At 40.1% G+C, this 12448-nt stretch overlaps 1 protein-coding gene across 1 annotated transcript; it reads right to left on the reverse strand.

The window, feature by feature from the left end:
* Positions 1–5179: 5179 nt before the first annotated feature.
* Positions 5180–10434, reverse strand: LOC149921138 (uncharacterized). Its single transcript, XM_090162116.1, has 2 exons — positions 5235–10434; positions 5180–5184 (listed from the first exon to the last, which is right to left on the reverse strand). Exons 1-2 carry the CDS (start codon positions 10432–10434, stop codon positions 5180–5182), a joined length of 5205 nt encoding a protein of 1734 aa, XP_090018242.1.
* Positions 10435–12448: the final 2014 nt, after the last annotated feature.

Raw genomic sequence — 12448 nt, forward strand, 5'->3', positions numbered from 1 at the left:
CAAGAAAGCGGACTATTTATAATATTTTGATACTAAAAGAATTATTTGTTTGATTAACCAAGGAATTTCATTGGAAATTTTATGAAATGGCCGAGGCTTAACGAGAACAGAGCGTTATAAATTAAAAAATACGAGGAAACATTGAAGTTGGTAAAATGAGATTAATGTTGTATTTTTAACAGTTTCCTATCTAATCTTTTCTGGGTTTTCGTGTATTCATGGTTGAGATCTTGTTTTTTAAGGGAATTATGTATGCAGAATTCTATGAAAAAAGATATCATGTTTTGGTATGCAGTTGCACATGGAGAATCTTCATTAGCTTTAAAATATTTCTTGTCAATTCTTTGAATGATGAATCTCTCCAAACGTCCTTTAATATTTGTCATGTGCGATAAAAGCTTAAAACTGGTGTCAAATACTTAATTCATTTGTCTCCGTTACAAATTTGAAGAAACTATCAGTTGGTACGATGAGGCTGCTGAGCAGCTGATAGAAGAATTCTTTGCTGTTTTGAAAGCTTTAAAGTAAAAGAGCAGATTTGTTGGGTCAACAATTGGATTGTCTTTTTTGAGTTGACTTATGCAAGAAGAGCATTGAAGGTTTGAGTAGCAGCGGTGAATTAGATATCCTGAAATGTAACTAAGAACATTTTGTTTTAGCAGGTTTGGACTTCCAATAGAATTACAAAATTCTAAGTCTTCATCGGAACATTGCCCCTGGCTTTGCGAGACTACAAGATTTTCAAAATTAGAATCCGGTGGTTTCAAGAGATTATTCACAGAGGCCGCCCTGTATGCAGCTCGAAATTGTTGTGGATTGGGATGATCACGGACTCGCGGTTGCCTCCTTTCTGTCTTATAGATCCAAGAAAATTATCTACAAAATCTTGGCTAATCCTGTCCGTTAATAAAAACTTAATTTTGGTTTTATCCTTTAGATCTTCCCAGAGGAGTAGCAAGGCTTGAATTGAAATTACCATTTTCTGAAATTTCCAATGGTGTAGAATCATTAAGACTGAAAATTGTTGGCACAGCGGATGGTGTGAGCCTATTTTTAGTTCTAATATTCATGAAACTGGCATCAATGAAATTATTCGCGCAAATTATATGGTTAACGTGTAAATATTCCGTAGTTTTATTTGTAAGCCCATCATTATTTACATTTTTCAGCCACAAAATAGAACTAAACTTTATATTAAGTTAATATGCCAATAAGCCTATCTAATGAAAATGCGAATTTACCAGTCTTTTTCCTTTGGAAACTTAAAAAAAGATGAACAAGGATTTCTTGTTTTCAATATTTTACAATTTAAAACAAAAGAATATACTCCAGACCCACTAAATTATTTAAAAACCTTGTAAAACTAGCATTAAAAATCTGGAAAGTTTTTGCGTCTCTTTTAAACCTAACATCGAAACGCACGCGCTGTGAGAACGGCGCCACTGGTGGCGCCATCGCTCTTACGGTAGTAGTGGACATTTTTGGGAAAAAAAAGTTAGTACGCTTTTTTGAAAGAGAGACGCCTCTCATAATCTTTACACTCTCTGGTAAGAGCCGACAAATTTGCGGTCGTGCTGCGGAGAGAGATGGACACACGCCTTTAAAAGTAACTCACACTCACTCATGGATAGCAGAGTATATTCTCTCGCACTCAATAAGCTAAGTTTTATTACTATATAAAATTTTCACTCACACTCTCAACTCGATCACTTTCACAATATAATAATTAAGCTCACCCCATCCCTCACTGTTATTTTAAGGCTGGAGAATTAAACTCTCACTCGTGCTAATTTTAAGATATATGTACAGCTCATCTCCCACTAACATTCAAATTTTAAAAACACTCCATTTGCACATTATTCTCATTTCTTTTATTTAGCTCATCTTATCTCATTTTTAAATACATTCACTTATCTCATTTTCGAATACATTACCTCATATCCCTGCACGCTGAGGTATTTAAAATTATCATATAATATTTTAAATTTGAAGAAAATAACCAAATATCAAGACCACAGAAATCGGAAAAATAACTAGAATGCTCATTCGAATGGCGGGAAGCGCGCCGATTAGATGTGTCTTTGACCGTGCTTTTTGTTTGGTGGATGACGAAAGTATCACCATCTCTGTCGTACCTTGAAAGTTCATTTACTTAAATGTTCAGACCTTTATATATAATGCAGGCACCCATATAAATAATTATGGTAAAGCGTTATTTGAGGGATTTTATCCTTTTTTAGGGATTTTCTGACCTAAAAGGGATTTTATTTCGGAAGAGAGGTAACAAGTCGACCAAGGCCGTAATATTAGTTCCACATGGATGGATGAATTAATTAATTATTCTCTAAGCCTTGGCGCGTGTCAAAAGGTTTAAGCATAACGTCAGACGGAAGCTTCTTTATCTGTATTCTAATTTTGAGCTCCGTATCTCAAATCCAATAGGAACTACGAAGAAAATTCGCATACGCTCACTAACCCTTGGCGCGGGTTAAAAGACTGAAACATAGGGTCAGACTTCAGCTTCTTAACTGTATTAAAATTTTGAGCCCCCGTATCTCAAATCCAGTCCAAACTACGAGGAAAATTCGTGTAGGATCTATATGCCTTGGCGCGTGTTAATATGGTTAAGCATAGAGCCAAACGTAACCACCTTTACCTATATTCAAAGTTTAAGCCCCATATTTCAAATACAATAGGAACTACGAAGAATATTAATTTTTCTCTAAGCCTTGGCGTTTGTCAAAAGAGTTAAGCAAAGCGTCAGACGTAAGCTTCTTTAGGCCTATCTGTATCCTAAGTTTGTGTTCAGTATCTCAAATCCAATAGGAACTAATCTATTAATAACGCTTTAGCCGGGAGATTTTTGGGAACTTTCGTACTCTGCGTAAATTAACGCTCAAAATCGGAAAAGGGGGGCTGTTGCACCCCCTGTTTACCTGACAGAGCTGAAACGTGCACACAATGTAGAGGTAAAGCAGTTATATAGATTAAAACTGAAACGGAATTTAGAAGTCAATCGGATCCAAAATAATAAGACTGCGTAAAAATGCTGAGCCTTGGTTAATTTAAAATTAGGTCTGGTAAAATATCCGCAATGCCCATCCTAATAACTACATAGAGTTTCAAAGTTATACCTCAAATCACACGTGCATAGCGTTAAAATTAGGCCAAAACAATCTAAGCCTTTGTTAAATTAAAATTAAGTCTGGTAAAATATCCGCAATGCCCATCCTAATAACTACATCCAGTTTCAAAGTTATACCTCAAATCACACGCGAATTGCGTTAAAATTAGGCCAAAATAAGCTAAGCCTTGGTTAAATTAAAATTGACGGCTTTTAAAATGCATTTTCGCGTGAAAATACCTCTACATGTTATGGTCAAAAAAGCACGCAAAGAAGGCTGTGTGCCCAAGACATATACAGAGAAAAAAAACAAAAAAAAACAATGAATATTCTGTTAAATCGAAGTAACATTAAAAAGAAATAATAGTTATGAAAAATTTAAGTTTTTAAGGTCGGAAATTTTGCAGGAAAATATATCAATCGTGGAAGCATATTTATTAGGGGTTTTTTGAATTCGGTTAACGGGGTCCAATGAACATATTTTAGTTTTAAACAAACTTGTGTTTCGAATTGCGTAGTTTGGAACAGACAGATTTAATTGTGATAATAGGTTAGGACAAGGAATTATATTATTCACGAATTTGTACAAAAATGCAAGTTCCACTTGCTTACGAGAATTGTACAATGTGTTTAAGCCAAAATCTTTGAGCATATTTAAATAATTGTATTTACAAGTGTTTTTTAAAAAGAAGAAATAAAGATTGTCGATAAATTTTCTTTGAATTGATTCAATTTTTAACAAAAGGTAGTCGCTACAACCACCCCAAACCAAGGAACCAAACATCGCTCTTGAGCGAACAAGGGCATGAAATAGTAAAACAAAATGACGAGAAGATCTTATATTTCTCGCGAGTTTGAGTATTACACCCAACAAGCGTTTACAGGAACCTAATGTTTTATGAATTTGACTATGAAAATACAGGCCTTTGTCAAATATAACACCCAAGTCTTTGGTGCTATCATGTCGAGATACTGCTATTCCGTTTAAGTGATATGAATTCCAAATCGTATTGGTTTTCCTACTAAACGATACAAGTACCGATTTAGTTGGGTTTATCGGCAAATTGTTTATTGAGCACCAATTATTTAAAGAGTTCAAGTCATTTTGAAGTAATTAGTGACAATCTGTGATGTTTCTTATTGCGCGGCCAATTTTATTGTCGTCGGCGAATTGTTAGATATTAGCGTGAATAACATGAAATTGGAGATCGTAAATGTATAAATTAAAAAATAGTGGTCCTAATGAAGATCCTTGTTGCGAAAAAGCTTAAACGCAAAAGGGGGGGAGAGCAATTAGATAAAGTACACTAAAGTCACTCGCCGACTGAAAAACGAGAGACTCTTAAGGGGTGATCAAGAATTGAAATGATGAACACGTTAAGTTAATTCAAACCAAAACCATTTTATTTTCAAAACCGCTAACTACCGAACAAAGGCGCACAAAATAAAGGTAGCTAAAGAATTTTTAACCGCCGCTCTTCTTTCTTTCAAAATTACAACTGCCTCTTCAACGGCCAGAAAAACGAGGCCAATTTTTCCACAAAAACCCGGATCTTGGGCAGCGAGGCTACTCCCCACTCCCATTGGTCAAGACCCATTCAAAATTTCCCCAAACATTCCAAACTCGTGACGTCGGAAGGGATTAGGACCCCAACAATATGGCAGTAAGTGCCAAAAATACAAATTATAACAATGAAATGAAACTCGAAAAATATAAAACTAAATAAATACAATTACAAGAATAAAATACACAAGTTAATAAATTTACACAAATCACAATTATACACTTAATAACAATTTTAAACGTACACAATTAGACACATGTTAATTATTTTATATACAAAAAAATGGGGCATGAATTTAATTTTTAACAGACTCCCGCCCTTGACCAGAATGGTCAAGAAAAATAAGAAAATTAAATATTAATACTCTATATGGTATAACATTTGCACAGGCCGTCTAATCTTAGTGCCATTTGGTAATCTTACAATGCACGATCTAATTCCTTTACCAAACTCATCCACTATACCATATCTCCACATTAGGCGAGGAAGCTTAGGCTCCTCAATTAAAACAAAATCACCAATTTTTAATTCTTTCGTAGGTTTACATTTTTTAACATTGTGCGCGGAAGGCAGTTCCAACATATAATTACTCTTCCACTTTGTCCAAAATTGATCCAACAAACTTTGACGGTGTTTTAACCGAATTTTTAATTGTTCCTCTTTGGGATTTAACCGTTCATTTTTCCCGAAAACCTGAGAAGGTAGTACGGTCAACCTCTGACCGACTAAGAAATGGGCGGGGGTTAAAGGTATTGGCTCCTTGGCGTCCCCGTAAACAAAAGTGAGTGGGCGAGAATTAATGGTCGCTTCAATTTCGGTTAGTACCGTTTGAATTTCTTCAAAATTTAATCTAGATTTCCCAAGCACATTTCTGAGAGCTACCTTAACAGAGCGAACGAGTCGCTCCCAAAACCCACCCCACCAGGCGGCGCGATCGGCGATGTACCTCCACGAAATTTTGTGAACACCGAAAAAATTTATTACTTCCGGACTCCTGATATTTTCAAACAATTTGGCAAGATCGGCGTCCGCTCTTTTGAAAGTCATCGCGTTATCGCTGTACATAACCCGAATAATTCCGCGCCGCGAAATGAAACGCCTGAAGGCGAGTAGAAATTTTTCCGTCGATAAATCCGACACCAGTTCTAAGTGTACCGCGCGCGTTACCGCGCACGTGAAAAGCGCCACGTAACATTTGTCCATGTCCTTTGAATAGAGAGGACCCGCGAAATCCGTTCCAGTCACTTCAAATGGTGGCCCCGGAGTAGTCCTTGTTGCCGGTAGGGGCGCCATGACGACGCTGGAAGGCTTGGCCTTGAACTTCTTGCATACGGGACAAACGTGTATGACCCCTTTAATCAGCTGTCTGGCCCGGGGAATCCAATAACTTTCCCTTATTTCGACCAATGTGCTATTTACTCCGCCGTGCATCAACCGCTCGTGATGATGCTTGACCAGGAGCTCGGAGAAGCGATGAGTTGGCGCCAAAATACGAGGATGCTTCTCCGCGTAGGTGAAATTGTCTCCCGTCAAGCGGCCTCCTACGCGCATAATTCCTTTCTCGTCAAGCTGCGGCTGGAGAGTTAGAAGTGACGACTCTCTCGGAACCATTTTCTGATTCGTCAAATTAGCCATTTCACCCGCGTACGATTGTTCTTGGACGACTCGAACCCAGTATTCCTCCGCCTCGATCATCTCTTCCGCTTCTATGGGCGACAGTGGTTCTTTCGATCGTTTCCCCGTGATAATTTTTACAAATCGCCTTATCCAAACCGTGATTCTCAGAACCACTTTTAACTCGCTGTACCTGGCCAGTTCCAGTACTGGACCAATAGAATTTTGAATGACGCAAACGGCTTGGATCGCATCCCTGTAGGCCGCCCTCAGCTCTATTTCCGCTAGTTTGGTATCCACTCTGCCGCTCTGAATTCCCGAAGTGAGTTCTCCGCCGCTTACGAACCAATCTGGTCCGAACCACCAAAGTTGACTTTTAGATAACTCCACTAAGGACTTTCCTCTAGTCGGCAAGTCCGCCGGGTTAGTTTTTCCTTCGCAATGTCTCCAATTTAGAGGATCCGTTAGTTGATGAATTTCTTTTACGCGATTCGCGACGAATGGTAAAAATTCTTTCGGTGGTCCTCTGATCCACCTCAGTACTATCGTCGAATCCGTGTAAAACCGTATGTGTTCTAATTTCTCGGAAAATGTTGGTATTAGCGCGTTTGCGAGACGAGATCCAATAAGGGCGCCCATCAATTCCAGCCGAGGCAGGGTTAATTTCTTCTCCAGTGGCGCGACTCGGCCCTTCGAGGCGATGAGGGTGGTACGAACTCTCCCGCTGGGCTCCCGGTACCGAACGTAGGCGACCGCTCCGTAGCCTTTTTCGCTCGCGTCAACGAATACGTGTAGCTCCGGGGCTACTTCTTTACGTTTTCCTTCAAAAATGTGGCGCTGAATCTTAATTAGTTGAAGATTTTGGAGGTCCTCGCACCAATTGTTGTATCTTTCGGACAATTCCGGTGGCAGTTCGTCATCCCACGCGATGGCCCGTTTCTGTTTTAGATCCCCTTCGCTCTTCTCCGTCCAAAGTTCTTGGAAAATAAATTTAGCCTTCATGACGAAAGGCGTCAGGAACCCCAGAGGGTCGAATACTCGCGCTACCGCTTTCAGGACCCATCTTTTAGTATTCTTCCGATCAACCAGAAATGCCGTAAGCGCGCTGTGATCAAAGTGCAAAACGTCCTTATTTTCGTTCCACGAGAGGCCCAGCACTTTGCCTGAACTTTCTTGGGGGTCCTTGTTATTCTCTTTCTTAACGCCAAGCCGTTCTAGTAAGTCCGCGGAGTTGCTCCTCCATTTCCGTAGCGTCATACCAGCTTCCGAAAAAATTGTCCCGGCTTCGCTTGACAGTTTATAGGCATTCTCGACGTTATCCGAACCAGATAAAAAATCGTCCATGTATAATTCGTTGAGAATCGCTTCGCTCGTGGTAGGATACTTCTCCTTATAGCCCTGGACGTGATGCCTGATGGTGGCTGAAAGTAGAAAGGGGCTCGCATTCACCCCGAAGGGCACTCTTTTTAGCCGATAGATCTCGAGCTTTTGTTTATCTTCATCCGCTTCCAATCCAATCCATAAAAATCGGAGCGCGTCCCGATCTTCCGGCGCGATGCTTATTTGATGGAAAGCCTTCTCGACGTCGGCTATCACCGCAATTTTCTTCTCCCGAAATCTGACCAAGATTGTGAACATATTCGGTAGGAGGTTTGGTCCCGATTTCACGCAGTCATTTAACGAAAGCGTTCCTTTCGCAAAACTGGTCGGGTCGTAAACGATCCGGAGCTTGGTTGTAAGGCTTCCCTCCCGTAGTACCGCTCTGTGTGGAAGGTAATACGCTGGCCTCCCCGCTGGAGGTACCAATTCGTTGTCTGGGACCTTTTCCACGATTCCGGATTTGATCTGCTCCGCCATGACTCCATTGTAATTTTCAAATACGCTCGGGTTCGCCTTCAGTTTCGTGAGTAGATTCCGCGTCCGACGACCGGCTACTTCGAAGTTGTCACCCAATTTTTCTACGTTGTCTCTCCAAGGAAGAGCTACCTGATATCTGCCATCTTTAAAGGCGATTGATTTCTCGAAGGCCAGCATTGTTTGTTCATTTTCTTCCGATTGATTAGTTGATTTGTCGACGATACCGAGGGCGTCTAACTCCCAGAACGATCGTAGTTGAGAGGAGAGTTGACCTTCGTCGATACCGACCCGCATTACCGTTACGCAATTGACTCCGATAGAAGGCGCTGTAGAGTTAGTCGGACCGTTGATTGTCCATCCGAAGAGGGAATTTGACGCGACGAGACCCGGTCCTAATCTTTCCGTCTCTTGGTCGTTGATGATGTACCAGAGGTAATCCGTGCCGATTAAAATTTCGATGGGAGCGTCTTCTTGAACTCCGAAAGCCGATTCGTCCGCATCCGCGAGTTGTAGACCGCGCTTGGCCATTTCTTCGATGACGTCTGGTGGCGGCGAATTGAATATCGCGTTACAGATGTTTCGCGCTTCCAACGCGACGATAGAAAACCGCTTTTCAGGATGACGGGGGTTGCTCAAATTTACCCGCACGATTTTTCGCCTGTACCGAATGGGCGATCCGCCTTCGAACCGATGCACGTCCACGGTCTCTTCGCCGAGGACCTCGAGATTGAGCTTTCGCGACAGACTCTCGCTGATGAAACTAACTTGACTACCGCTGTCAAAAAACACGCGCGACTTTAATTTTTCTCCTCGCGTGTCGGTGACTAACACTCGCGCTGTTTGAAGTAGTACCATTTTCTTGGGACGTTCGACGCACGCGCTTGTTACGGCCGCTCCCCCCGTGGGGTTGGCCGGCTGTCTCACGAACGATTCGGGTTGTTTAGGAGCACTATTTTCGTTGCTGACGCATACCGCCTGGTGGTGTTTTAACCCGCAAAATCTACATCTACGCCATTTTTGATGGCAACTAGCCGCCATATGACCACCTTTTAAACATATAAAACATAACCGCTTGTTTAAAATAACTTCCCTACGTTCCGTAACACTTTTCTCGCACAGGTGTGGGGGATGATCCGCGCTGTCACAAAAAGGGCAATTTCTGACATTAGGAATTTTATGAGTGACCCCTACACTTAAAGACGCTGCCGTTGGCAGCCCGCTCCTGTTATTATTATTATATCTCGCTGGTTTAGAACCATAGTTACTACTTTGATAATTTGGTCTATCCCGGACAATTTTAGATTGAGGTTCGGTTCTTTTAAGGGAGCGCGCTCTTTCCATACACGTAATTTCTGTTTGTACATAATTCAATAAATCTCTGTATTCCCATTCTGATCGCTTATGAACCTGACTTCTGCCAAAAGCTAATACAATGTCTTCGGGTAGTAACCCGCCGATAATATGCACTAAAAAACTACCGTAACTATCAACATTTACATCCAACGCCTCTAGGCTTCGTACCTCTACCTCGCAAGAATCATACAAATCTTTTAAAGCCTGAATGTCATTTGAGTTCGTAACTGGTTTTAATTGAATGAGATTGTTCTTATGTTTACCAATAATAAGTTCCGGTCTCCCGAATCTATCCTGAATAAGCTCGATTGCCGCGTCATAATTGTTTTCCGTGGTTGCTAACCCCGCTATGGCCCTAGCGGCCTTCCCTTCTAAATAACTTCTAAGAAAAACAAACTTATCTAATTTTTCAATTTCCTTTCTGGAGTGGATCGCCGTTTTGAATTGTCCCCAGAAGGCTTGCCACTTGAGGTAGTCTCCGTCGTACCGTGGTATCTCCAATTTCGGGAGGCGCACCGTAGGAACGGTCGCCGTCGCCACGCTCCTTATAGACTGGTTGTCCTCCTCGCGCCTGAGATCCGGGGGGCCTCGCTGGTACGCCGACTGATGAAACGATTGGTGCCGCTGCACGTATCGAATGGCCTGATTCCGCACGATGATAAGCCGCTCGTTGTACATCATTGTCACCTCTAATTCCGCTTCCAGTTTTTCGCCTTCCATGAATTCTTGAATTTCTTTGTCGTAGCCTAAAAGATCCTTTTCTTTCGCGTTCAAAACTCCGATCCAATCTTCTAGCGAGTTTACGTCCGGTTCCGCTAACTTCAAACTCGCCTCGACCTTGTCTAATGTTTTAGTTATCCACGTTTTTACCGAGCCCCGCTGGCTAACTAGGCGCGCTAGTTTTTTCTCTTCACTCGACATAGTTCTAACTAATATTAATACCGCTTCACAAATTAATTTAACCGCACGTTCGACTCACCACTTCGTCACTCGATCACCGTTCCCGGGTTTCGGCACCAAAAAATGTTGCGAAAAAGCTTAAACGCAAAAGGGGGGAGAGCAATTAGATAAAGTACACTAAAGTCACTCGCCGACTGAAAAACGAGAGACTCTTAAGGGGTGATCAAGAATTGAAATGATGAACACGTTAAGTTAATTCAAACCAAAACCATTTTATTTTCAAAACCGCTAACTACCGAACAAAGGCGCACAAAATAAAGGTAGCTAAAGAATTTTTAACCGCCGCTCTTCTTTCTTTCAAAATTACAACTGCCTCTTCAACGGCCAGAAAAACGAGGCCAATTTTTCCACAAAAACCCGGATCTTGGGCAGCGAGGCTACTCCCCACTCCCATTGGTCAAGACCCATTCAAAATTTCCCCAAACATTCCAAACTCGTGACGTCGGAAGGGATTAGGACCCCAACAATATGGCAGTAAGTGCCAAAAATACAAATTATAACAATGAAATGAAACTCGAAAAATATAAAACTAAATAAATACAATTACAAGAATAAAATACACAAGTTAATAAATTTACACAAATCACAATTATACACTTAATAACAATTTTAAACGTACACAATTAGACACATGTTAATTATTTTATATACAAAAAAATGGGGCATGAATTTAATTTTTAACAATCCTTGAGGTACGCCACACTTAACAGGGTAATTTACATCTGTGACAACACCATTACATTTTATAAAATTAACCCGATCACTTAAATAGTCTCTTACCCAATCCAAAATGAAACCATGCAGGCCGTACCGTTCTAATTTTTTTAGGAGAAAACTGCGCGACACTCTATCAAATGCTTTGGCCAGATCTAAATATATTACGTCTACCTGTTGGTTATATACTTTTTTTGGCACTAAATTATTTAGGAAAGAAACTTGGTTGGTTTCTACACTTTTTCCCTTTGTGAATCCGTGTTGACATGGATTTGGAAAAGTGCTAAACCATGTTGATAAGTACTCATGTACAATGCTATTGAAAATTTTGGCAAACACACAATGTAACGAGATTGGACGATAGTTTTTGGGGTCAGCAGCGAAACCACTTTTAAAAATGGGACTAACGATAACTTTTTTCCACAAAGAAGGAAATTTTTTACTTTTTAGGGACAAATTAAAAGTATGTAATAGTAACGGTACTAAAATGTCACCACACCCCTTTACGATGAAGGGAGGTATTTTATCAATACCAGTAGAAAAAGTAAGTTTTAACTTTAAAATTGAATTTTTTATATCGTCTTCTCGCGGAATAATTGAACTATAGGTATTTGAAAATAATTTAGTGGTATCGTAATCGAATTATTGGTCAAATTTAACAGTGTCAACTGCTAAATTAGAAAAAATATTTAAAAATGTTTCAGCGAGCTCAACGGGGCTGGTAACAAATTTACCGTTACATTTTAGTCGTATATATATCCATGGGTTCACTTCTGACATTGCGATTAACATATTTCCAAAACATTCTTGGATGTTTCAAAGCCATGTCACATAAATTATTTGTCATAACACTTTTATCTCTATTTAAAATGAATTTTAAAGAAGCGGGAAGATCACAATATTGGTCACGATCCGAGGAACGGCCTGTTCGTTTCAATTTTTTGTGGAAATATTTTATACGTTTAATCCAAGTAATAAGCTCCGTTGAAAACCAATTGGGATAATTTTTATGAGTTTTTTGCAATTTTTTGGGAATAAATAAGTTCATGGACGAATTAATTTTATCGGTAAGTAAATTAACACAATTATCAACATCTGAATCAATACAGAAATCAGACCAATCAGAATCACGGAGATATTTGTAAAGCAGATGGTAATCGCCTTTGGAATAATTAAATTCCTCATAATTAACTGGTATAGTGTTTTCAATATTTCTCGCAAACTCAACAATAAAAGGTGGATGACAAACATCGATTGGTAC

The sequence above is a fragment of the Leiobunum rupestre genome, chromosome 11, assembly GCF_980474605.1.
Source record: "Leiobunum rupestre chromosome 11, qqLeiRupe1.1.hap1, whole genome shotgun sequence".
NCBI classification, from domain to species: domain Eukaryota; kingdom Metazoa; phylum Arthropoda; class Arachnida; order Opiliones; family Sclerosomatidae; genus Leiobunum; species Leiobunum rupestre.

Bases quoted from the DNA above. Each gene is read 5' to 3' on its own strand.
- LOC149921138 (XM_090162116.1), bottom strand. From the start codon at position 10,434: ATGTCGAGTGAAGAGAAAAAACTAGCGCGCCTAGTTAGCCAGCGGGGC.